Raw genomic sequence first — 26744 nt, 5'->3', positions numbered from 1 at the left:
TGTGATTCAATATTCAAGAGTCTTTATTGAAGACTTGGGATGGGACTTCCATCTCAGAGGATGTGGGAATCCCAGTTCAAATGACACAGAATAAACTGGGAAGGGCCAGGATGAACAGGTTGTGGATATGGGAGTCATGGGTCAAAGTCTTATCCCAGATGGCTCAAGGTACAACGGGCTGCCTGGGCTGGAATCTGGGTCCTCCCCACTTCCATTCTGCTGAAAGTGTCTTGAAGGAGCTGGTTCTCCACTTCAACTTGCTAGAGCCTAGCCTCATCTTTTAGTCAATTGGGAAGGCTTCTCAGAGGGAATCCAGTCCAACTGGATGAAGTACATTCTTCTTTTTGGTCTGAAAAGAAAATTGTCAAGCGTAAAGAAAAATACTTTTTTTTTTTTTTTTTTTTTGAGATGGAGTCTCATTCTGTCACCCAGGCTGGAGTGCAATGGCATGATCTTGGCTCACTGCAGCCTCTGCCTCCCAGGTTCAAGCAATTCATACCTCACCCTCTGAGTAGCTGGGATTACAGGCGCACGCCACCATACCCGGCTAAATTAGAAACGGGGTTTTGCCATGTTGGCCAGGCTGGTCTCGAACTCCTGACCTCAAGTGATCCACCCGTCTCGGCCTCCCAAAGTGTTGGAATTACAGGCATGAGCCACCATGCCCGGCCAAAAACTACTCTTTTTTTTTTTTTTTTTTTTTTTGTTGAGACGGAGTCTCGCTCTGTCGCCCAGGCTGGAGTGCAGTGGCCGGATCTCAGCTCACTGCAAGCTCCACCTCCCGGGTTTACGCCATTCTCTCGCCTCAGCCTCCCGAGTAGCTGGGACTACAGGCGCCCGCCATCTCGCCCGGCTAATTTTTTGTATTTTTTTTTAGTAGAGACGGGGTTTCACCGTGTTAGCCAGGATGGTCTCGATCTCCTGACCTCGTGATCCACCCGTCTCGGCCTCCCAAAGTGCTGGGATTACAGGCTTGAGCCACCGCGCCCGGCCAAAAACTACTCTTTGGATGGAGACTTTAGGAGGAGGCAGAGGACAAACTTCCAGTGGTCTTGGAAGGAGCTCACTTCCATCAGCCAAGATGAGGAGCTAGGGAAGGGGTCATCACAAAGGGATCTGCCATGATAGTGGCTTGAGTCTAGGCACCTCTTCCAGGTGCTCTATCCAAGGCAATGGGGAGATGAGGGAAATGCCTAAGGCGGAAACTCAGATCCCAAGAACAGGAGAGATTAGGCAGGGAGCCCAGGGGACTTGCTTCAGGAAGGCAGGGAGCAGGCTGCACTTGGGCTGAGGACCAGCCCAGTAGACTTTTGGTCACTTCCACAGCTCCCATGGCCTCTTCCCCAATCCTGTCTTCAACCTGCAAGATGTTTATCATCTCTCAGACTTTACCCCTACACTGGAGAACATGCCAAGAATTCCACCTGTCTATCTGGTCCTCTCTTCTCTCAGTCCCTCCATTTGTGTTTCAGAAGTCAGCACAGCGGGGGAGGGGACAAATGCTTTGGGGTCTACGAAGCCCCACTTGAAGCCCAGCCCAACTTACCAGTCCTGTGACTCTGGGAAAGTGTCTTAGCCTTCCTGAGGCTTTGATTCCTCCTTCATAAAGTGGGGACAGTATCACCTGGTTTTCAGGGCTGTTGGGAAGATTAGCTGAGATAATGACTACGGAGGGGCTTGCACAACCACATGGGCACAAATCAGGGTCAGCTCCTTTCTTTCTGGGGTGGAGAAGCTATGTCCAGGAAAGGCAAATAAACCCAGTAGGGGCTGCACAGGAATCAGGTGTCAGGCACAGCTGTGGGCACAGCCTTCCTTCCCTGTCCCATCCAGGGTTGGGAGTCAGCAGCTTTGGAAACCCCCAAAGTTCACCTCCCTTGACTTCTTCAAGAGCCTTAAGATCTGAGAAGAGAATTTCAGAAAGAGGAGGGGATCTCAGCCATGGCCAGGCATGGCCCAGCTCCACTTAGACCAGTGTGGCCTTTCTTCTTCCTAGACTCTCCTCAGCCTCTCCCAGCTCACCTCCCTCCTCCCTGCCCCAGCTCTTCCTTCCCCTACCTTTGCCAGCTCTCCAACCTGGATCTTGACAGTGTGGAGGAGTGGGGATGAGAGGTCCGCCTTGCCCATTGCATCAGGAACCCCTCAAATGTAAGGACTCTGTCTTCTCCAAACCTGGGCTCTGCCAGGACTGTTTCCCTGACCCCCTCTGGCCCTCTTCCTGCCCCAGCCAGCTCCCAGGTCTCGAGGTGGGCCAGCTGTTCCTGAGTGCCCCTCTAAGTCTGCCAGTGTCTCTCCTTCCATACTCCCTTGCCCATTCCTTGCTCTAGATCCTCAGCCCACCTGGGAGTCCTGCTATCCCTTGAGTGGCTAGATTTGGGGGAACAACAGAAGAGACTGGTGTCTGTCAGGGCCTGGGAAGGGGTGGTGGATGCAGCTCCATGCGGTGCCCTCCCCTGCGTGGGGAAGGAGGAGTGCAGATGGAACAGCCTCCCGCCTGTTACACCCTCCCAGTCCCAGACAGAGCCAGGCTCTCCTAGCAACAGTACAGTAGCTGGGAAGTAAGTGGGGTGGGGGAACAATGATATCATAAATTATCCCCAGCCCCTCCCTCCCAGCCCACCCTTCCTCAGTTGAGAGTGGCCTCCTTTTTCTCTCCACCTGCTCCTCATTCAGGATTCCCTCAGCAAAGCTGGCCTCTGCTTAGTGCCCCTTATAGATGCCCCTCGAGGTCAAAGTGACCATTCTCTGCCTTCCGGTTGGGGTCCAGAAGGAGGGAACTCTCACTATTCCAGGATCGGAGGCCCTGTTGGAACGTTCCCCGCAAGGCAGGAGCTGGGAGACTGGCTTCCAAAGGGGGAGCCCAGAGGGCCTGGGAGACTATTGGTATTCCATGGTCTCCGGCTCCTGACTCTTTCTGGGGTGCTGATGGGGGCACAGAGGGGGAATTTCAAAGCATTATGTGGCATTTACTCCTCTTCTATAAACAGTAGGTTTGGGTGGGGATTCCCAAGACTTTAAGGGACACTCAGACCTCTCACCAAGCTAGGCAAGTCTCAGTTTCCCAATTCTAATAGCTGGAGTCCAGGAACCCTTTTTTTTTTTTTTTTGAGACAGAGTCTTGCTTTGTCACCCAGGCTGGAGTGCAGTGGCGCGATCTCGGCTCACTCCAAGCTCCGCCTCCCGGGTTCACGCCATTCTTCTGCCTCAGCCTCCGAGTAGCTGGGACTACAGGCGTCCGCCACCTCGCCCGGCTAATTTTTTGTATTTTTAGTAGAGACGGGGTTTCACCGTGTTAGTCAGGATGATCTCGATCTCCTGACCTCGTGATCCGCCCGCCTCAGCCTCCCAAAGTGCTGGGATTACAGGCTTGAGCCACCACACTCGGCCCGGGAACCTTTATGAAGTCACTAAAGCTAGGTGGTATTCCTTCCTTACCTCTCAACTCAGCCATGCCAAGCCAAGAGCCAAAGAGTCGGTGCTATAGCCGTACAGATCTTGGTTAGACATGGAGAAGGACTTCCCAAGACACGAATAAGCAAGATCATGGAATTTCCTGGTTGGAGAGAGAAAAAGTCTGTCGTAGTAGCAGGAAACTGGATGGGAACCTCTTGAATTCTATCTCATTAATTCTTTCTTAGCCACATTAAATAACATGTAGAGAGTGTCTGGCACAGAGCCTGACACATAGTAATCCTCCACTTAGACTATTTTAAAAAATCATGTTGTTATGCATTTTTATTGGATGGATATCAGGAGAAAGGGATAAATCCCTGGAGACCCATCTCCCACCCTCTAGGAACCCCACAGGAAAATCCAGATAGGAGCTAGTGCTCTGAGGTACAATATGGCAGCCAATTGTCATGGCAACAGCAGAAGAAGGAGTCTGGTTGGTTGTGGGGGCGGTGCTGGGAAGCCAGCTGGTGCCAGATGGACAAACCCAGCAGAAGGCATCCCCAGCCGGGTGAAGCTGATGCCCCGTGCCCAGGGCTCAACCTCCATATGCCAGCCTCAGCCTGGTCCTTCCCTCCAGACCTAAAGGCCCCATTGCTGTCTATGGGGGATGATGCCAAAACCATTCCTCCTCCTGACTCTTGCTTGTATAACAAGGAATGACTGCTTGGTGACAAAAGACTATCCTGCTGAAGGTCCCCCTGGCCCATAGGCTGATGGATCTAAATAGGTCTGAATTACACTCACTCCTGATGATGCTGAGGAGCCATCACATCGAGGACTTGAGAGGTCCTGAGCAGCAGGATGCACAGGCACCATTCTGTACACCCGGTGGAGATTCCACAACGGCTTGTGCTGCCTGGAGGACGAGGAGATGAGGGCTGCAGGGAGGGAGCAGGGCAGATTAGGGGCAATGTGGCTGAGCTGCACCCTACCTGTCCCCTCCTCCTGGTATGTTGGGCAGCATTCGCACCTGGCCAGTGGATAAAAGAAGCTGCCATCATGGAGTTCACCACCTAATTGTTAACAACGGGTCCCTCTCGAAACAGCCTCAGCAAGATGCTCACCTCCTTCAGACCATGAAAGCCCCAGTCATGGAGCCCAGCCACATTTCTCAGTCAGGCCTCCGTGATGGACTGCACCCGATGATCCATGGCCCTCACAACCCAGGAGGCCTTCCTTGATTGCCCCCACCTATCTCAATGGCCCCATAACTGTATCCCTCTGCACTTAGCATTTAACACTAAACATCTGCACACAGCCTTAGAAAACACTCATTCCCATCATCCTGTTTGATCTTCAGGATAACCAAGGAAGGCAGTTAGGAACCGAAGACATGAAGGGATTTGCCTAAGGTCACCCAACTGGTAAGTGGGGGAAGCCAGAATCTGTATCCTGACCAGCCTGTCCAATTTCAGAGTCAAAAACCAAAAGCTCCTTCTTTTGCTGTCCTTCCTGTCGACAGAGCCCCACTGACTATCAAACCCAGAGCAGCCTGCAAGCTGAGGTGGTGTCCACCAGCATTCTGCTGCTTCATGCACCCTGAACCCAAACATTCACTAGAAGGGCCAGTGCAGGCCGGGCACAGTGGCTCACACCTGTAATCCCAGCACGTTGGGAGGTCAAAGTGGGCAGACCACTTGAGGTTGGGAGTTCGAGACCAGCCTAGTCAACATGGTGAAACCCTGTCTCTACTAAAACTACAAAAATTAGCCGGGTGTGGTAGCAGGCACCTGTAATCCCAGCTACTCTGGAGGCTGAGGCAGGAGAATCGTTTGAACCTGGGAGATGGAGGTTGCAGTGAGCTGAGATCGTGCCACTGCACTACAGCCTCGGTGGCAGAGCAAGACTCCATCTCCAAAAAAAAAAAAAAAACCCCAGTAAAACCCAGTGTGCCCAACAAGGTCTTGGAGGTGGGGGGATGAGAGAAAGGTCTCTACACATTGCTGATTAGCAGTAAGTGACACTGAGGCCAGGCCAGGAGAGGAGCCTCTTCCAGGGAAGGCAAGAGTGGGTGTGGAGACGAGGGTGGCCTTGGGACTCCTTTTTAGCTATGGTCAATCTTGTCTTTCCACCCTCTCAACACAGCCCTCCCAGAAGCGGGATCACTGTGCAGGAGCTGGAGGGAGACCCCATGCTGGGACGCTCAAGCAGGGTCAGTCCCAAGAGCATCAGGAGACAGCATGTATAAGGAGGGGAAAGAAGGCTGGAGAGGCCTGGCAGGATCAGGAGTTATAGCCGGGAAGACATGGGGAGAAGGCAGGGGCAGGTCAGCGCCTTGGTGCTGGGGCCCCGGGGCCTTGGTTGGATGATGGAGAGGAGCCCATCCTGGGGACAGCTGGACCAGACCATGGACGGCTTCACCATGAGACCCCGGTCTGGTCTCAGCTTCTCTCTCCTTCCTGCCCAGACCTGGTTAAAGCCTGAGGCCACCTCTCAGCCCTCCCTTCCTCCAGCCCCATTCCACCCCACTCCCTAGGAGTTAAGCCCCCTCACCTGACAAGGCCACTTCCATGGCCACTCACAGAGAAGTCTTTGTGCATAAGCTGGGACTGGGGGATGGGCGGTGGTGGGCACCCCCACTTACATTCCGCCCAGCGGCCAGCAGCAGCCTCACCATCTTCCCATCTGCCTCTCCAGCCTCTCATCCCCTTTCTTGAGGAAGAATTCCCTCGGAGCCTTGGCCCTGGCTACTACCTCACCCCTAACTCCCTCCCTCAGGACGGTTCCAGGACTGAGCTCCTTCTCTGCTGCTTTGCTCCAGCCCCCTGAGCCACACAGCCCTGACCACTGAACCCCTTTTTTTTTCTGAGACAGTCTTGCTCTGCTGCCCAGGCTGGAGTGCAGTGGTGCGATTTCAGCTCACTGCAACCTCTGCCTCCCAGGTTCAAATGATTCTCCTGCCTCAGCCTCCCGCATAGCTGGGATTACAGGCATGGGCCACCATGCCCAGTTAATTTTTGTATTTTCAGTAGAGACAAGGTTTCACCATGTTGACCAGGCTGGTCTCGAACTCCTGACCTCAGGCGATCCACATGCCTTGGCCTCCCAAAGTGCTGAGATTACAGGCTTGGGCCACTGCGCCCACCCTCTCTCCTTCCCTCCCTTCCTTTCTTTCTTTCTCATAAGAGAGCTCAGAGACCAGCTTGTTGCCCCACAAAGTCAGAGCCAGTATCCCTGTCCCCCAAACCCCAGCAGCCCATCCCCTGCCCTGACCTCAGGGTGCTCACTGTGCTGAGGGACACCAACCTCCTCTTCTCCACATCTCTCCGCAGAAAGCTTCCATAAGCTTGCTGCCCTGCCATGTGGAGGGTGAAGGAGGGATTCTGAAGGCGGGTCGTAGAGACATCCCTTCCTCAAGTGGCTTCCAGGTCTTTCATATGCCCTTCATTTGTTTGGAACTGGCTGAGAGCCAGTTAAGTGTCTGGCTGGGCTCAGTGGACAACCAGATGCAGGAGTCCCCATCCCTCCTAGGAGTGGTTATGTGTTGCTCTCCAGCCACGCCTTACACTTGGCACCTCTGAGGCTGTCAGCTAACTGCCCCAGCCTCCCTGGTATAGCACATAAGACGCTTTACAGAGGAACTCCTACCTCTGTTTCCCTTCTCTTCCCAGCAGACTCCCTGCGATGGCCATGCTAGTCCCCAAACATACCCTGCTCTTCCTTACCTCTCTGCCTTCTTGAATGCTGTGGACTGTCCACCATTCACCTCCCCAGACTCAGTAGACTGCCAAATGCCTGTTTTATCTCGTATCGCTTATCCCTTGGCATCCTCCAGGAAGCCTTCGTGAGCTCCCCGCAGGTCTGCAGGACAATGCTTTCCAGACTGTCTCCTAATCATTCGTGTGTCTGTCTCACCCAGTAGACTGCCACTTCCTCAGAGCAGCGTTGTATTCCATGCTCCCCTTGATCATAGCTCCTGTCACACAGGAGAACCTCAGTGCCTCCTGAACGAATGCCCTGACATGGAGGCAGGGGTACCAGAGGGAAGGGTATGGATGAGAGAGGTGCTACACAGGAAGAAGTGATGGGCTTTGATGTGGCTGATTTGGATGTGGGGACAAGTTCAGGAAAATGTTCAGGAGTTGAACCTGGGGGCCTAGGAGTTTAATGAGGCCACCGACAGAGGCAAGGCAGCAGAAGCACAATGCGGAGGGAGCATCCAAACTGCCTGGGGAATGGCCCACCTCCCGGGTTTTGATGGGAAGTGGCACTTCTATGCCACTACGGAAACTAAAAACACAGGTACTCTCTGGGCCCTCCTTGCAGCTAGAGCCTAGACATGTGATCCAGGCTTGGCCAAGCACATGTACAGTTCTAATCTTTGAACTGGGAGACAAATGGCAGGACCACAGGTGGTAGTTGGCAGTTGGGGGTGTGAATCCAGAGTTTAAAAGAGGTCAAGACTAGGCTGGGCGCGGTGGCTCACCCCTGTAATCCCAGCACTTTGGGAGGCTGAGGTGGGTGGATCACAAGGTCAAGTGATTGAGATGATCCTGGCTAACACTGTGAAACCCCGTCTCTACTAAAAATACAAAAATTTAGCTGGGAATGGTGGCACATGCCTGTAGTCCCAGCTACTCAGGAGGTTGAGGCAGGAGAATCGCTTGAACCCGGGAGGGTTGCAGTGAGCCAAGATTGCACCACTGCACTCCAGCCTAGGTGACAGAGTGAGACTCCATCTCAAAAAAAAAAAAAAAAAAAGAGGTCAAGACTAAAGAAACGAGGGAGAGAGGCTGGATGCAGTGGCTCACACCTATAATCCTGGCACCCTGGGAGGCCAGAGCAGGTGGATCACCTGAGGTAGGAGTTCAAGACCAGCCTGGCCAACATGGTGAAACCCTGTCTCTACTAACAATACAAAAATTAGCCTGGTGTGGTGGCACGTGCCTGTAATTCCAGCTACTCAGGAGGCTGAGGCAGAAGAATCGCCTGAACCTGGGAGGCAGAGGTTGCAGTGAGCTGAGATTGCACCATTGCACTCCAGCCTGGGTGACAGAGCAAGACTCTGCCTCAAAAAGAAAAAAAAAGAAAGAAGAGAGAAAAAAAGAAAAAAAGAAAGGAGGGAGAATTTATAACTTCAAGCGATGGCTGAAGTGATAAAAGTGGTGAGAAGAGTGAGAAGGAAGAGAAAACAAAGTGCTACCAGCAGATCCTGGGGACCACTTCTAGTTAAGGAACTGGTCCATCTGGAGGACTGAATGAATGGAACCAAGAACAGATGATCATGGATATAACAGAAGAACCGAAGGCCAAAGGAAAAGACTGAGAAAATAGCATAAAAATTTCCATAGGTCAAGGAGGACTGGGCTTGGGAAGGGCCAGAGGTCTTTGTTGAGGAGGCTGTGAGTGGCCTCTGAGAGGGTGCAGTTTTACCAGAGTTATAAAGATGGAAACCAGAGTGCTGCGCTGAGGAGAGAAGGTGGAGCATTTCCTCAAGTACACAGTCACCTTTCACAGGCCCCAGAGAGACCCTCAAACTGGCAAATGATACTGCCTGGCCACTCACTCCTCCTGCTGATATTCCCCATTCTGATTCCTGCAGTACTTTTCTTATTACTCACAGTCCTCTAAGTCCTCTGGGAACTAAGCCCTGTGCTGAGGCCTCTCTACCACCCCTGCTCCTGTGCTCATCCTTACATCTTTTCTGGGGGCCGCCATTCCTGGTCTTTCCCTCCTTCCTTCTTTCTCCATCCTCTCTTCCCAATTCCATTAGCAGGAAGATTCAACAGTATTTCTGGTGACCCAGGAAGTCCTTCTTAGGGCCTCAGTCTCTTCCATGTCCACCAACCAGAGCAGGATTTCAGTGCACACCTGGTCAGGCAGCCATCTTACAGGCGCCAGTTACCTAAGATGGCGGCCTCCCTCACCCTCTGCTTCCGTTCCCACAGCTTTGCCTCCTACCCCTGCCTCTTTCTTTTTGAAGCCTCAGCCCAACAAGGTGGGGGGCCAGGCTGGGGAGCCAAGGCCGGACGGAGGAAGCAAGACAAAAAAAGGACAGAAAAGCTGGCCCCTTGGCATCTCTCTTTGGCATTTGAGTCCAGCTCAGGGAGGGAGGGCAGAAAGGAAGAAAGAAAGTAGTGTAAGTTTTTATTTCTGTCCTCTTCCTGCCACCTCCCCCTAGTCCCTCCCCCAACACTTTGATGAAAACAAAATCTCTCCCTTTTTTTCTCTTCTCCAGCCCCCCTCCCCTTTTTTCCTGGCTTCTACCATGAGCCTCCTGGAATGCAAATGAACTGTATTATGCAAATGTATGCAAATCAGGCTTAACGAGCGGAAGGAGGGGGCAGAATGCCTAATGAGTAATGGCGGAGGGTGCAGATGGAGGGTGGCAGGAGTGGCCCCCTCCTCTTCTGTGTTCCCACAGCCTCGAGGTTTGCTGGAGGTAGCCGGTGTCCCTCACTTCTGGGAAAGAGTAGAGAAGGTCAAAGCCCCATCGCTTCAGCTGAGAAGGCCTGGGATGTCCTTGGCTGTGGTAGGTGAGGGGCAGGCGAGCTTGGGAAGAGGGGGTTAAGTATAAGGGGCTGGTGCTCCCTTGCATTACCTTGCCCAGAGACACTGCATGCACCAGCTTCCTTGCCTATGTGGCCTGCCCATGGCAGAGCCCTCAGCTTCCAGTGCTGAAAAGAGGGTGACGCTTATGCATGCCATGGCTTGTGCATCAGAAAGGAGGATTCTCAAGGGAAGATTCCCAGCCAGACCCAGGTTCTTTCGCGGGTGGGGGTGAAAGCTGTCTCTCTTTGTACTTTGGGAGTGGGGGGGAGGTTGCCATGGCAACATAGCATTGAACACCCACCTCCCCAACATCCGGCCCCAGAGGACCTAGGAGTTGGGGGGGATAATTGATTGACATCCCCTGATGCCCCCACCACCTGGCACTGCCAGCCGGAGATGGCAGCATCAAATCCTAGAGAGAATGGTCCCTTTGTTTGTAGGCTCACCATGTTGGGGGAACAGGCCTGGGCACACAGAAGGGCCTTTCCCAGGCCCCGTTCCAGTTTGCATGACTCCCACTGGCCTCTGGAGACTACTTGTGGCCATCCACTGGCCTCTGTGTCCTGGCAGATGGTTGCCCCCTTGCCTTTTCTCCCATGGGCTTGCCAGTTACTGCTAGGTATGCCCTGTCCCTGAGGCCTTCCCTCCAAACCACTTCAGACAGAGGTAGCAGTCTGTTCCACCTTTTCCTGGCTTTCTTGAACACCTCACATGCCCAGTCATGTATCCTGTCCTTTTTTGCATAGGGGCAACCTGCAAACTCCCCCAACCAGCAACAGGCCTGCTCCACCCAACCAAGGCAGAGAGACTCCTAAAGGAGGTCTCAGACAGATAGAAAGGGCCAGGCTGAAATTCAGGAGCCTGGATCTTGGCATTTCTGCTAACCAGCTGGGCAACCTGATCATACCTCTTCTACTCCCATGGGATCTGTGAAATGAGGAATATAGGAATGATGATATCTAAGGCTCATTTCAGTTCTACGAGATCTATGCCCTCCGTATCTTATATGACCTAGATTAAATCATTCTTGAAATATAACTTTTATTCTTCCTACTACTGGAGCAGCCCTTCTCATTCAGACTTCCAAACATGAAGACAAACCCAATTGCCCAGAGACAGAATGCCAACTTCCCTCAGCCTTTGCCTCTCCCTGAGACTCCACGGCTGACTGCAAACAACTCCCACAGATTCAAAAATTTAGAGTCTTTGATAGCTGACTGTACAGACAGGAGGGTCCCTCCTAACCCTCTCAAAGGGGGTCAGCACAGCCATCTCACTCACCGCCCGGGAGCTGTCCGTGGTGCTGGATGTGGCTCTGTCGTCCACAAGGAGGAAGGAGGGTGGGAGGGTGTTGGAGCACCCACCCGCCCCAGGTGAGAAGCTAAAGGGAAGAGAAGAAGCAAAAACATTTGGAAACAGTAAGAAAAGGGAAAGAAAGATGATACCTGAAGAAAGTTTCTCCTCTCTGAAGACCTCCAAATCGTCAATATTACTTTGAGGAAGGAAGAGCACAAAAGTCATTGAATCTCTGATGAGTTAGCGCGTTCTTCCTCTAGATCCTATTTGGGCATCCACAGGGAGGTGGAATCATAGTCCCTCCCCTTGGGGAAGAGCTCAGATTGAGGTGGGAGATAAAGTACAGACCTCTAAATTCCGTTCTAAATTCTAAGGCTCCTACAAGGAATTTAGAAATAATAATTAAAAAGATATACAACCTGTCTGATAGTATTATAGATATCAGGAGTTTGGGAGGAAAGGTGGGAAAAGGCCAGGGCGTGTTTGTGTGTGCACAGTCTGCTCCACCTACACAGGCATGTGGGTACATGCATATGTGTGTGTGTGTGTTTCCCAGGTGGAGAGGTGAGCCTGCCTCGGTGGTTCATAACCTCAGGTGCACATTAAATAATAATGATGCCTAGGCATCATTTCCTCATACTCTGATTTCATGGGTCTGGGGCTGGGCCCAAACATCAACATTTTTAAAAAAGCTCCCCAGGTGATTCAGTGCATAACCAAGTTGAGAATCACTGACCTAGAAGAAAGCAGGTCAGAAAAGGTGCAGGGGTGAAGCCTGATTAGCTGGAGGAAGAGGCAAAGCAAAGATCCCTAAAGAAGGGAATGAATAGGGAGGAGAAAGACAAGCATGTAACTCCTCTCTCCTGGGAGCTCCTGGATAGCCCCTAGGCCTGGCCTGGAGATGAGACTGGGTCAGGTGTTGGCTTGTCTCCTCTGTGCTGTAGAAGCTCAAACCCACCCTAAGGCAATGAGACAAACTGTCTCCTCACTGCAGTCCCTTGTGCAGGAAATGGGCGCAATGACCCTAAGGGGGTGCTGCTGCTCCCCTTTACCCAGAAGGTCCCCAGGGAGGCGGCTGTGGAAGGTAAACAGCAACAATGGTCCCTTTCAGTGTCCAGACTCCAACCCTTCAGCCCAATTAGCAGACACAGCAAACAGCAATTCAGCAGCCTTCAGCCGCTGTCATAACAAACTCAGAGCTGCCTTAATGGGGGGATTAGGGCAGGAGGAGGAGGGGGTGTCACTTCGGCCCTGGGAGAGCCTGGGTGGCAAGGAGGGGGTTCCCCTTTTCCCCTTATCTCTCCTATCTAAATATGCACCCACCCACCCTTCCTTCCATAACTCTGCTCCTCATTCTCCTCAAAGCCCCAAGAATTCTTTTATAGTTTTGTCTGCTCCTTCCCTCCAGTGATTTGAAGGAAGGTGAAAAAATAAATAACCAGATTCCAACTTTCAAACCTTGAACATGCAGACTTCAAGAAGGACTTTCAGATGTAGGGGCCTGTGTGTCTCTGGTGGGTTATCAACCTCAGGAATCGCATTGGGGACTGGGGGGATGTTGGTTTGTGAGGCAAAGGCAGAGAAGACATCCCTTCTTAAAGTCACTCAATTGTGAACACAAGTCTGCATGCTGATAGGCAGGTTTATAGGATTTGTTAATTATAGCCATTACCTAACTTGTCCTTTAATTTAATAAACTGTGTTTTTAGTTACTTAGAATCCAGGAGCTTAATGGCATAAACTTGAAATTATCATTTACACATGCTGTATTTATCTATGTAAGTCAGTTTACCCATCCTAAGTGCTCTTACCAATAAGTCTTAATATCCATTAAGGAGAAAGAAAACAATGGCCATTCTGCCACGTGGACTCCAACCTCTTCCCTTTATCAGACTTCCCAAGGGCTGTGCCTCCTCTCCCAAGTCTTCAGATACTTCCTACCTAGGTCCCCAGGAGTCTCACCTTGACTCCCAAAGCTGGAAAAGGAGGAAGTTCCTCAAGTTAAATGTTATGAGATCCTCAGTCAGGAACACGCCCCAGAGCTTCCCTTTTTACATTCTGAAACCAATCATATGCTATCAGTTTTTCCAAACTGTAGCCTTTAACTTCTCTGCAATCTAAGAATTACCCTTTAGCCATGAGTGTCATAACAGTATACGATCTTTTATATAGAATTCTTCATTTTCTGCACACAATAATCCTAAGGGTTTCTTATTCTCATTATACAAATATCAGAATTGAGGCTCAGAGATTTGTATGCTTGATAAATGAAAACACCCAAACATGAACCTTGGTTTGGTCAGATTTGCGGTTTCTATTTCTGTCTCTCCCATGGTTTGCTGACTAGGATGATTCCTGTGACTGTAAGAACTTATCAACAAAACCCTTTCCACGCCTGGAATTGGGTGGGGGGGAGAATTTGTCCCAGAGTGAGGGTGTGGCTGATAATGCAACACTTGGGTCAAATATTTGAGAGAAAATTGCCTTTGGCTTCCTGGACCTAGAATTCAATAGGAGGGTATTAAAATGAGGGGCTGAGGAGAGAAATGAATAATGAAGTCAGCTTAGAATTTGGTTTCCAGTAAAAATAGTAGATGTAGCAGTATCTAAAGAATAGAACTGAAAATTCTTAGACACAGGCAGAGGTGTGATTATACAAGAGAGGAAATTTCCTAACTGGTAACTCTGGTTAGGGCTTTCTGAGCCCCTTTTAACATGGCTTCCCTGCACTCCCGTCCCACAGTTCCCCTGTGGGGTTCAGTTGGAGGAGATGCGATCTGGTACAGAGCGGGTGGGGAGAACTCAGCAGTGTCACTGTGAAGTCTGCATTTGGTAACCTCCTTCCAAATCCAAGAGTGTCTGTTCCTCCAGGTGTCCCTAATGTCACGACCGAGCTTCCCACCTACCATGGAGGCACACACATCCGACCTCACACCAGGTCACACACCACTCAGTTTCTCACCCTCATAAAGCAGACACACACAGCTCACAAACACAGTCACCCATCACTCTCCTGACAACCCCACCCACACATCCACACGCACACACCATATGCTCACATAAGGCAGACACAAACCCTCACCCCCACATCCCTCCTGGGCTCTATTCCTCCTTTCCACTGAGGTGCTGGTTTTGTAGGGCATCAGTTCTCAGCCCCCCAGTTCCCTCTATTCTCCTTTGGATATCCTGAGGTAGCTCAAATGCGCTACCTCAGGAGACAACAATAATGATGTAAACCCATCGTGGTTACTGATACAGGTTCTAAGTCTCATGTGAATGAGCCTCAGTGGATCCCAAATTCACATTTCCAACAAGCTACATGAAAGGTTTTTGTTGTTGTTGTTGTTTGTTTGTTTGTGTTTAAAGGAATCCTGTCTTTCTCGGTGCTGCTTCTCTCATCCCAGCTCCGCTCCCAGCCCCTGCTCACAGGCAGGGCTTTTCTCTTGGTGCGCCTTCCCCCTCCTGTGCCCCATGTCCTCCAATCTTAGCTCAATCCCATCTTACCCTCCCTGCCCAGTCTCTCTCCAGTTGTTCCCACAGGCAAGTTCAGTAGAAAAAGCACTGGGTTGGATTAGGCCAGGCACAGTGGCTCACGCCTGTAAACCCAGCATTTTGGGAGGCCAAGGCGGACAGATCAAGAGATCAAGACCATACTGGCCAACGTGGTGAAACTCTGTCTCTACTAAAAATATATATATACAAATTAGCTGGGCATGGTGGTGCGTGCCTGTAGTCACAGCTACTGGGGAGGCTGAGGCAGGAGAATTGTTTGAACCCAGGAGGGGGAGGTTGCAGTGAGCTGAGATCACATCACTGCACTCCAGCCTGGTGACAGAGTGAGATTCCATCTCAAAAAAAAAAAAAAAAAAAAAAAAGAAAGAAGAAAGAAAGAAAAAGCACTGGGGCACTGGGTTGGAAACCACTGAGTAACATCATGAGCAACTCATTTGAGTCCGTGGTTTCTCATTGGTAAAATGGGGTTAATAACAACTATCTCACAATGTTGAAAGAGCAAAGAAAGGGATGCAGGCCTAGTGCCCAGGAAGTAGTGTTAGGAATGATTAGTCCTCGCCTACAACCTGCTCCCTTTCTCCCTAATCCAGTCTCCACCTGCCCCTCCCCCAGAAAACCCAAATTCCAAATGGCTGAGAAAGTAAGAAGCTACTAATCTCACCTTCCTCTAAATCGCTAAAGGAAGAAGACGTATGTATTCTAGGCTCCCTGAAGCACAATTTTTTTGAGTTTGGATTCTCTGATATTTCTCCCACATAATATATAATTGAATCATTATCTTCTAGCTATAAAATCAGGTCCTGGGAGGAAATGTTAAATTTACATAGGAAACTGGAGTCAGTCAAGGTCATTTTGTCCAGTTCTTCCACCCCCTTATTACTCCTTCCTGCCCCGTGTCCTGGAAAGCCAGGTGCAGGCGTATGGGATGCGGAGCTGTAGTAAATGCAGAGGGGGATACTTCTAGCTTTGGCTACATTGACTTCTATTCCACAAAGTGACTCTAGACTATACTCCTTTCAACTGCACCTAAACACTCTTTCACTTAAAATATTTAGGTCAAGCCAGATAAATAGATTCTTTTAGGAAAGTCCCTGATTAATCTCTCTAATTCTTTGCTTTCTCTGGGCAGCATAGATACTAAGCTACACATTCCTTTGTGTTTGAGATCCTCAGAGCTTCTCAAGGCCATTTGTTCTTGGAGATGAGTGAAGATGGGGTGGAAAGGTTAGGTGTCCTAAAAAGCCCCAACTCAGCCCCTCTGGTCAGTAATGACAGAGCAGCATAAGGATCTTTCAAAGAGATTGGCCTCAGGTCCTGGGGCGGAAGGAGGAAGGCGAACCCAAATGGAACTGAGATTGCTCTACACTCCACTGCCTCAGAACCCAGACTGGGAAAAAGTTCTTCTGCCACCCTGTTTACATTTTTGAGCAACCCTCCCACCCCCAGCACCTTCAGTTCTATCTCCACCTATTTTCACATAGACACCCCCATCTTCCAACCAAACTGGATAGCCCTACATGGCTTTAAGGAGCCGACTTAGGCAAAGACCAGTGTTCTCAGGTGACTTCCTCCAAACTCCCCCACCCAGCCATAGCTGTGGACAGCCTGTGGGAAACTGTTCATCAGCTCCCGCTGGAGGGAGAGGCCTGAGCCAGGAGCCGGAATAACTCTGCAGCTAGATTTCAACTGATTTCTCCCTTGGATCAGCTTCCCAATCAGTGATCCAGACTGCCAGAAAAGGCCCCATCCTGAGCGGGGACCACCAGAGGGCACCACAATGAGGCTTCCTTGCTCCCCTCCAACTCTGCTGGGGGAAAAACATGGCACCTGGCTAAAGTGAAATGGGACTGTGACTCCTACCTGTGCCGACTGGGGTGCTGGGGGGTGAAATGTCGCCCGAACCAGTGAGGTCTCTCTCCTCCTCTTGTGTCCTCTGGTGCTGGTCAGTCCTCGCGGCTCTAGCCCCTCGCTCAAGCCTCCCCCTCCGGCCCTTGAGACCCGCTTTCTCCGGGCCCCTCTGCGCAGTGTATGGGGTTATTTTTACTTTCGGTTATCTAGCTTTATGAAGACTCCACACCACTCATACAGCTAGATAACCAAAGATAACAACCAACCCCGCCTCCTGGCTGCTGTCGCCGCCTCTTCCACGCAGCCTCCCGGCCGCCGCCGCCAGCACCTCCTTAGCTTCCCGGTCGCCCGCCAGCGGGAGTAGGAGGGAAGGGACACGAGTGGAGTTGGAGGGGAGAGTGAAGAGTGAAATGAAGTCCGAGATAAAACAACAACAAAAACCTCAGACATCAGGATACAGACACGACAGAGACCAAAAAAGGCGTGGAAAGGACGCAATGACCAGTGGCGTCGAAGTCCAGGAGTTGACCCCGACCCAGACCCAAAGAGCTTCTGGTACCCCATTTCCCGCTCTCTCACTCGGGCCAGGAGCAAGAGTTCCGCTGGTACCAGGTGGAAGGGACGCGCGGGCTTTTCGTGCCACCCGGGAAGACCGCAGGGACCCAGGCAGAGGCCTCCCCAGCCTCGCCGGTTCTCCACTGCCCTCCTCTGGAAGATCGAGGGCGCATCCGACAGCCAGAGCCCTGCCTTCGGCGGAGCCCGAGCCTGGCGCGGGATGGAAATGGGGAGCCGCGGCTCCGGCCCGGCCACGTCGCCAACTCAGAAGGGCGGTGGAAGCGAAGGGGAGCCCGTGTAGGGGGAAGAGCTGGATCCAAGAGGCCGACTAAAAGGGGAAATGGGCAGCCAAACCCAGGAGGTAAAAACCCCGGAGATGCCCTAACAGGAAGCAGGGAAATCCCGGCGACCCAAAGAGAGAGGAAAGGCTGTGAGGGGAGGGTGGGGGCGACCCAGAGACTCCCAAGCGAGTCTCTCGAGGAGAGTCTCGGGAAGATATCCGGGAAACTACCCAGGAGAAGGGCGGAGGAGAGGAAAGCAGAGGGCGACCGGGCAGGTGACCAGAGTCCCAGGCCCTGCAGAGCCCCGGAGAAACGGCTTTGTGCAAAGAGGACCAGAGATCACCCAGGGTTGTGAAAATGGCCGGGGGTTCGAGGCGAGCGGTGCCCTAGGGTTGGGTAGGGGGTGCGATCAGGAAAGGGAAACCGCAGCCCCGAAGAGGGTGGGGGCTCGGCCGGCCCCTCGTGGCGGACGCGCAGGCACGCCAGATTCCGAGGCGCTCGCCCACCTCGTGCCCCATGCTGGCCAGGCCACTTACATCGAGCCCAGGGTGCCCATCCGTGCTCTGCCGTGCGGTCCTCCCGGCCAGTTCCCGCCCCTGGAGCGTCAGGGCCCTGAGTCCCAGATGCCGGGGCTCAGCGGACGCCGGACAGAGGAGCCCGCCCTGCTCTTAGCCTCCGCCGAGCCTAGGCTAGCAGGGTGGAGCGAGTCTCACGTCCTCCCTCCCTCCTCTGCCTCTGCCGCGGCTCTGGCCCCGGCGCGCTCCGGCTCCGGACTTTTCATTCATCCTTTCACACTCCCTCCCCAGGCCATCCTCTGATTGGCTCTACCGCGTCTGACATCACCGGCTCGTTCCCCACCGGCCCCGCCCCTCCCCCTTCCCCGGCCTGCCGGGGAGCGCAATTGGGGCGCCCTTCCCCCCCAGAGAATGGGGATGGGGGGACTACTACGTCTCTGTGCTGATTCTCAGCCTCTTGCTGCCTCACTCACCCCGAGACTCGCCTGCCACCTCCAATCCATTGCCATTTGTGGTTTTGATCTCCAACCTCACTCATTTTGTAGGTTCTACATTTTCCATTTTGGCCCTAGGTATGCTGCACCAACACCAGGGCACAAAGATAGAAAAGAGGCCAGGTGAAAGCCCCTCAGAAAAAACCAGATGACTGCAGACTCTACTCCTACCTGCCTCCTCCCATCAGAATATTCTTTGTGCTTCTTGAGTTCTGATCCTTAGCAGACTGTGATCCTAACCTTTTAGAATGGGCAGGAACCTGTCTTCCTGGTTTTCAACCCAAAACAATGAGGGAAAGATTCTGGAAGTTTAGGATTCCTACAGGGAGATGCGGGTGTTGAGCGGTGCTGAGCCCCCTTTTCTGCCTTGCAGAAACTGGAATATCTCTTGAATGTGTTCGCAGCACCAAAGTTCCAGGTAGGGGAGGCTGGGGTGAGGATTCCAGCTGGCATCAGCCAGGGCAAGACCCACAGATTTTCATCCAGCCATGGAGGCCCTTGTTAGCTCCTTCTTACCCTTCCCCAGCATGGTGAGACTCCGACCTCTAGCCCATGGTCCAGCTCCAGGTGTGTCTGGAGAGCTGCGGTTATGGGAGGAGGATCGCCCACCAGCAAGGTTCCCTCTGAGATTTTGCCGACCTGGCTCCTTATCTGGCACAGCGCGACATTCCTGGCTCGGCCTCTCTGCGCTGGGAATCAGGGCTGAATAATGCCTGGTCTCAACCTTGAGAGGTATATACTAGGCGGCAGGCAGGATCCAAATCCCGTTGCCCAGTAGAGCTGGAAGAACGAGCTGTGGGCCCCTACCTGAGATCTGCCAGGGAGCAGCTCGAATTCCTGGTCCCAAGCCACCCTTCTACCCACTCTACTCTCCACTGCCTTACTAAAAAAAAACTATGACTCAGATACCTGGAGCCTGTCAGCCAGATTAACCTGGGCCAGCTCCTATAACCAGCAGTCCCTGAACAGTAGGCCACCAGGGGCGTGCACGAGGGGATGACCAGTTTTGTCATCAGTCCCCATCGGATTGTTTTATCTGCCTGTCTGCACAGCCCAGGACAAAGCCAAGCCTGAAGGCTGTTCTTGGTTAGATGCAAGCTTGTGGGCAGTGGGTTTAATTCGGTGCATCCCCCAAAGATTGGAGAATGTCTGAATTATCGCTTCCACTGATGTTGGCAACATGACTGCTGGGTGGGAGGCAGTTTGGAATAAGATAAAGCCTGGGAGCCGGGTGTTTCCCTACCAGGATGATAATATGGGGCAGAAGAAAACAATCTAATTTCCCAGGTCTCAGGGCGCTCGCAGGGCTGGGCTTGGCATAGCTTTTTCCTTCTGTCAGTTGCCACAGGGTCTCAAGACACTTACCCAAGGGAAAGGCTTTCTAGATGCTTCCACAATGTCAATTTTTTCACCCTCCAGTACAGGGAACACACCAGCCAATGATGACAAGGGAAGAAAAGAGCCAGAGATAGTGTCCACTCCCTATTTTCTTTCCTCCTGCCCCCTCCCAGGTGCTCTTACAGCTTAGAATGAAGCACTCGGGGAGCACAGCATTGGGGTCCCTGTCTCTGCAGTAGAGTTGTGAAAAAACCCAGAACCCCTCTCAAATATTCTCACAGATAGACCTACCTCCTGGTATGCTGCTAAAGGTATTCCCTAAATGCATACCCCATCCAGCCCGGAAAATCTATAGGCTTTCCAGCCATTACCCTCCGTGACTATAAATCCCCTCAAAGATTTCTCATGAAACCACGCCATACCCATTTCTAGGATCCCCAATACCCTCTAGACATTCCAGCAATTCTAGCTAGGGCCTATGCTTCTCCAAACATACTACCAACTCCCCCTACAAATATCTCCCCATATGCCCTCCCACGAGATCCCTTAAAAGCACCTTAAGCAAACCTTCCTCCCTATCTACCCCCTCCTCACCAGCACCTGGGAGGCTGGGGCCATTGAGGAAGAGTGGGCTGTTCTGCTATAGCTAAAACTCTCCCCTTTCTCCTCTGTTACCAATTTCCAACCAAGTCCTCTGCCCTCTGTGGGGCCCAGGCTTATCAGTACAACCCCTTATCCTGGCCTGGGCTGACCAAACAGTGCCGTAAGAGGCAGCTGGAATCAGCATGAACCTCCTTTCTCTTTCAGCCACTGCTGTATTTTTATTTTTATTGGAGTGGAGAGATAACAGAAAGGTTTTTTTGTTTTGTTTTTGTGTTTGTTTTTGTTTTTGTTTTGTCATCAGAGGCTCCCCCTCTCCACCTCTATTGGTCAAATTCAGACTCAGCTGAACTTCCTAAAAAACCAAGGTCAAGATGGAAATGGGTATGTTTAGATGTCTTCTGAAAATATATCTAAATTTCTCCAAATAGCTTGATAAAGAGCAAGATCCCTCTGCCTCTTAATGAGGCTTTGGGTTCTACATAGGTAGTTCAGCCTAAACAGAGTGTCCAAATACAAGGAGAGACCCCCAACAAAGGAAAACGGAGATTAGTCTAAATTGTCCTGGCACTACCCACATAAAATCCCCACTTCTGTCAAGGTTGCTGACGAAGTAATTTTTTGTTTGGTTTTGTCTGGGTGTGGTTGACAACCCAGTCTCCCACCACACCTGCTCAAGGATAAAGGTGAGTAGGACATCTGTCTTTATTTCCATGGAGAAAGAGCTATCAGCCATGAAGGAAGCAGAAAACTCCCCACCACCATGTTAACTGGGATTGGTTTGTATACCACTGTTCCAGTTTCAAAAAAGAAACTACCTGGATGGTGGCAAATGAGACAGCCTCTCCAGAGAAGGGGCAATTTCACACATATTCTTGTCCATGGTAACTAACACTATGCCTAAAGCATAGTGGGTGCCTAGTAATTGATCAATTAATAGAGATCTGTGTACCGTGAGTGTGTCTGCAAGTCTGCATTTGCCATCAGGTAGATTGAGGGCATTACGGATGGCGAGTGAGGGTCTTGGTAAGTTGTGTGTTCTGTGGGATCTGTGAGGGAGGGGGAGGGGAGAGTTATGTCTATTGTGTTGTGTGTTCGTGACTATTTGATAGCTCCTTTGACCAGAGGAGACCCTTCTACTAATTAGATACAGCAGGCCTATAACAGTATAACAGCTGGAGTAAAATGGGTGCATTAGGTGCCCTTTGGGCTTGGCCCACCAGCTTCAGTATCCCTGAGAAGGTCTCAGTTGGAGTAGAGTCCTCTGATTCCAGCACACTGCAGTCAGCTGAAGTGTTCTGTAGAGCGGTGGACTGCAGACCCCACCCTGAGTCTTCCGGGGAATTTCTAGGGGGCTGTGGGGGAGAGCACATTGATGCCCTGGTGCTGATGTGAGACTGTAAGTGTCTGGATTAGCCTAAGAGCCCCCATTTTTTGCCAGTGCCCATCCCCACCCCCATCCCTTATAGCCCTGATGCCCACCTATTGTCTGTGTGCCCGAAGAGGCCCAAGTAGAGAAAAACATGGCCAGAATTACGCTCTCTGGATGCAGCTCTTGGATAGATCTTTATAATTCAGGTTCCAGAATACATTTTGGCAGTCAAGCACTTTCTTGAAATAGTCAGGTAATTAAATAAAAAGCATATATTTTTTCTTTGTTTCAGTTACCAGGTTAATTTGCCTTGAAGACACAGATGAAAGCTGCATTTGGGAGAGGGTGGATTCAGATATTTGTCTTATAAGTGCATCATTATGAACAATATCATACTTTTTTTGCTATAGAAATCTGCATTGTCTGTGGGATAGTGACAAAAACAAGAATTAGCAGTAAAAAATACTGAGACTGTGTGAAATATATATATACATATATATGTATATATATATATAAAATATCTATTCATGTGGGCAGAAAAGGTAGGAGGTATGGAGAAATAATCTGGAGGATATCATCCCTAAGGATGTCACACTTCTTCCCCATGAGAGTGGTATTTTCCTCCTATTGAGGGGCCAGCTTAAGAATTCCTTGGGCCTGTGTAAGCACTGCCTTCCTTGCCTACTCCCAGTTCTATTCTTGAGCCCACACATTGCTCACTTGCCTGAGAACCTTATGTGTCCAGGGCGGGTGAGAACAAGGTGGCAGAGATGGTAGAGGGTTGGTTGGTTCATCCAGACTGAGTCCTTTCTACAAGACCCTCAACCATCGGCAAATGGCCTCCTTAAGGGGCATAAGCGTGAGTGTGCAAGGGTGCTGTGTATCACACGCACGCGCACACACACATACACACACGTACACATACACACGCACGCACACACACGCACACACATACACATACACGCGCGCCGCGCACACATGCACACATACTCAAACTTATCAACTCAGACCAATGCAACAACAAATCCACAGATATTCCCAGCAGTACCACCTCCCAATGCTTGCAGCTGTATATCCTGGCATACATACCCACTCACAGTTATTTAAGCTCCTTGGGTCCCCATTCACCATAACCCACACTCCTCTTATTTCTCACCTCTCCAACCAATCATCTCCCCCAAGGTCAATTGGACTCCAACTCTGCCCTCAAGGGCCTACGGGAGAAGGGGAAAGAGTTCCCTGTATCCCCAATGCCTTTCCTCTTTGTCACAGAACTGGAAGCAGGGTGGCCTATCATTGACTATGTAGGTCTTTCTACAATCGGAGTAGACCAAAGTCAGGGGCTGAAAGCTGGAAGAGACAGAGAGTGGGGTAGAGGGGTACAGAGAACAGGAGAAAACATAGGTGAGACAGGGCCAGTTTTCCTTTTCCTCCCCCACCCACTCCACCATCAGAAACAATACATAAGAAAATAAATACCCCAAAAGCCATAAGTGGCCACCTACGATGACACCAGAAAACAAATGAGGCTGCTTCTTCTTGGATGTCCAGCTCCTGTCAAGGAGGAGAATGCAAAGGTTAAAGTCCTTTGAGAAGAAGTCCAGCCTTCTTTCCCTGACAACCCCCAGGCTTCCTGTCACTTTCTCAGCCACTCCTTTTCTCCTAATGCTGCATCTTCAGGACCTGCAAAGTCCATGTTCCCCTCTTCAATCGCCAGGCTTGAGGCTGCACAGGGGGATAATGAGAAAAGCCTAGACATGCAGGTAGGGCCTCCGGCCTGGGCCTGTCAGCTCCATCTTGCCTGGGCAACTCTAACCCAGCCTTATCCTCACAACCTCTCCCATCTCCATCCAAAACCTTTGGGCCCAGGGGTTTGGCCCTGTTCAAACAGCCTGTGGAGATCTTAGACTTAAATCTAAAGAAGTAATCTCCTGCCCAGTGGACATTATCTCCTTGCAGATTCCTGCTGCCTGGGGTCTATGGGAGAGCATGCTTAGAGAATGAAGGAGCTAGGGTTAGAGATATATTTTTGTCTGTCTAGATCTAATGCAGTGTAAACTGTAAAATGTTACGCACATTTATGATATTCTCAATCATGTTACCTCTCTAGCTTTCTCCACTCATCTCTGTCGTGACTTATCTACCTATCACCTATCCATGTATATCTCTCAGGATCCTGTAGTGATCCATTTTCTCCCTTTCTTTTTCATACACACAAGTGTGAAGACAACGCATTTATTTTTTATTAGTGTTGGATGGGAACCCAGTCTCAGTACTTTATAGTTTTATCTTTCCAGAATTTGGCTATCAGGTTAAATTATGATTTGGGGGAGAGACATGTATACTGCAGGTGACCTAGCTCCTAAAATACTGTGATGAGTGTTTTTACACGTATATGTGTGTGTGGGGGGGGGTTGGGTATGCTGGTGACTTCTTCCATCTCAAACTCAATTCCACAACTAATTTTTTTTAAGTCAGGAAGATAACCTACCTAAATGTAGGAAAGCAGGAAAAAGGGGGGCTGGGGAGCAAGGACAAGCCTTACCCCCAAGCCTGATTTCTAGGAGGGGTGCTTTAAATGCCCCCTCCCCACTTCCAACACTCACAAATACTCACTTGACTCCCGGCCTCAGCTCTGCCAGCCCATCCATTTCATAAAGGGATGTCTCAGTCTGAAATTATCTTCATACCAAAGAAGGGGCTACCCCCACCCCCCACCAATTTGCTGACATGCTAGAAAACAGACATAAGGATGGCTCCTCCCTCCACCCTAATCAATGAGAGTTCTGGGGTCCCTGGGGCAGTTATCCCCCTCATCACTGATCTCTGCCCTGCCACCCCCCAACAAAGCATACACAATGCCTAGGGGAACATGGTGATGAAGAACACAGCCCAGCGGGCATGGAACATGTGTGTGTACGTATGATGGCTGGCAGCCTTAGCCTCTCCCAGCAATCTGGCCTCTGGGGTTCCAAGAATAGTCTGCTCCGCTCCAGCCTCCACTACCCCACAATGGCCCCAATCTTGTCTCCCAGAAAGCACAGTGTGGGTGGGGGAGTAGGGGCAGGAAAAGTGCCTTCTTTCTATATCTCCTGGCCTTCCGTAGGAAACACACACACAGACACACACACACACACACAGACACACACACACACACACACATAAAACCCCTCCATTAGATGGGTGTGAAGAGGGTTGGGGTAGGGTTCTCTCCCCTTCTAGAACCTAAGCATTTTCTCCGACACCTCACTTGCCTTTAGGTTCCACTCAGCCCCTTTCCCACCTGCCAGCTCATACCATAGAAAAGGGGGGGACGGGGGGATTAAATTAATCTAAATCCTATAAAATGTTTTTGGATTGTTCCCAATTACGGTCTCCACCTTTCTTTCATGGGGGGACATCTGGCTCCTTTCCCCCCATGCCCAAGTCCCTCAGACTTTGTCCTCTCCTAAAAGCTGAAGTCTCTAGGTCAGAAAGGAATAAGAGCCAGATGGAGGAAACAAGGTCAGGAGTCCAAATACAGAACCATTTTTCCCCTTCCTTCCCATCTCCACTACAGTTTCCTTCCTGCCTCTCCTCTGGTGCAAGCATTAAGATGTTGACCATGTCTGGCGGAGAGAAGGGAGGGGCAGATTAATAGGATCAGTAGCACCGTGACCCTAAAGCCCCCCTACAATCCCATTGACAAACTTAGTGAGCTGTCTCCAGCCAGCATGGGCTGGGGGAAGGAGGGGAACCAGGAGCCACTCTGGGGCGGGTGGGCAGAGCCACTGCCTTGGGCTCAGCGATAGGTACCCAGGAGGCTGGAGGTGAGAGCCCTGCTGCCAACTCCACCTCTATACACATACCTCATCTATTTTGGGGACCCCCTAAATCTTTTATCAGCCTTTTCTTTCTGTGATGATTTTGCACCAGCCTCCATTAGCCAGTAGGTAAAGTAGGAAGGTTAGGGCGTCCTGACTGATTTTAGGGGATCTCTTCCCACTCCCAGCCTAGATGTCTGAGGGGGCTGGGATCCTCCCTGGACCCGAATGGGCACTTACCAGGCTTCTGTGAGGAGGAGAGACTGTTCGGGTGGCCCCTGCGGCTGGACTGCCTCTCTCCCCCCAGCTCCTAGCCTCTTGTGGAGTGGAGGATGCAGCTCCGATGACGTAGCATCTGTCTATCCATTCAGGAATTTCGCTTGCCTCTCTCTTTCTTTCTCTTGCTGCTCTCCCTGGAAAGGCAGTAAAAAGGGGGTGCTGCCCCTCTCTGGAGACACTACCACCACCACCACCAGCAAAATAACAGCCCACTCTGACGAAACCCCTCCTTCTTCCTTCCAATGCCTGTGTGGGCAGGGGTCTTTGTCACCTCCACTCTGCTTGCCACCTCCCCTACTGCCTTTTCTAACCCGAGGCAGGAAGAAGGGGCTAAGGGAAGCTATTGTTCCTCCAGGCCACCCTCATCCCCAAGGGAAGCCAGAGAAAGGGTGTGACAGAAAGACTTGGTCCCTAGTCTCCGAGTTTTAATTCGCTTTGGAACTTGAGAGAGTGATTAAGTGGTGTGTGGAGGGTAAGGTGAGGAGCTGATGAGGAGTCATGGCAAGGTGACACAGTTTGCCATTTGAAGGCTCAGGGCGTTCCAGGCCCCCCTTCCCAGGCCTCCCCTCAACTCCTTTCGTGGTCAGCTTAACTAATCACAAATCCAGATCTTACTTGTGAAGGAGACAGTGACAGTCGGAAGATGAAGGCTGGGAGCTGGAGGGGGGCGCATCTTGCAGGGAGATGAAGGCCAGCACTTGGAAGTCTAGACAAGAGAAGAGAAGGGGTGGGACCACAGAGTCAAAGTGGGAGATAAATTATCTTTTTCTTAGAGGAGGGAGAGGAGTTTGGGGGTTGGTTTCCAGGGCTGGGGTCCCGATATTTGGTGGAAGCTGGGGCCCAGAGTGGTACAATGGTCAGGTCTCTTTTCTCTCTCTAACCCCCACCCTCAGCCCCTCCCTTTT

General features: G+C 51.2%; 1 protein-coding gene across 19 annotated transcripts; it reads right to left on the bottom strand.

The window, feature by feature from the left end:
- LOC117075800 (protein CROC-4-like) lies at positions 1-26744 on the bottom strand. 19 transcript variants are annotated; one of them, XM_033198511.1, is made up of 8 exons: positions 26455-26744; positions 25801-25973; positions 23237-23311; positions 11227-11326; positions 4192-4331; positions 3436-3553; positions 1547-1902; positions 1-349 (listed from the first exon to the last, which is right to left on the bottom strand). In XM_033198511.1, exons 1-6 carry the CDS (start codon positions 26510-26512, stop codon positions 3542-3544), a joined length of 558 nt encoding a protein of 185 aa, XP_033054402.1. In that variant the 5' UTR covers positions 26513-26744; the 3' UTR covers positions 1-349; positions 1547-1902; positions 3436-3541. The 19 variants fall into 19 exon arrangements, 6 of the variants coding, with proteins under 6 accessions (XP_033054402.1, XP_033054403.1, XP_033054401.1 ...); XM_033198512.1 differs by having other exon boundaries at positions 1547-1637; XR_004434126.1 differs by lacking the exon at positions 4192-4331.

The sequence above is a fragment of the Trachypithecus francoisi genome, unplaced genomic scaffold (genome assembly GCF_009764315.1).
Source record: "Trachypithecus francoisi isolate TF-2019V2 unplaced genomic scaffold, Tfra_2.0 Lachesis_group5, whole genome shotgun sequence".
In the NCBI taxonomy this organism is placed as follows: Eukaryota; Metazoa; Chordata; class Mammalia; order Primates; family Cercopithecidae; genus Trachypithecus; species Trachypithecus francoisi.
This window is presented reverse-complemented; position numbering and strand designations above follow the sequence as displayed.

Bases quoted from the DNA above. Each gene is read 5' to 3' on its own strand.
- LOC117075800 (XM_033198511.1), bottom strand. From the start codon at position 26,512: ATGCGCCCCCCTCCAGCTCCCAGCCTTCATCTTCCGACTGTCACTGTC. The intron at 25,974-26,454 runs GTAAGATCTGGA...CTGCCTTTCCAG, and splicing joins TGTCACTGTCTCCTTCACAA to GGAGAGCAGCAAGAGAAAGA. The intron at 23,312-25,800 runs GTAAGTGCCCAT...CCTCCTTGACAG, and splicing joins CTCCTCCTCACAGAAGCCTG to GAGCTGGACATCCAAGAAGA.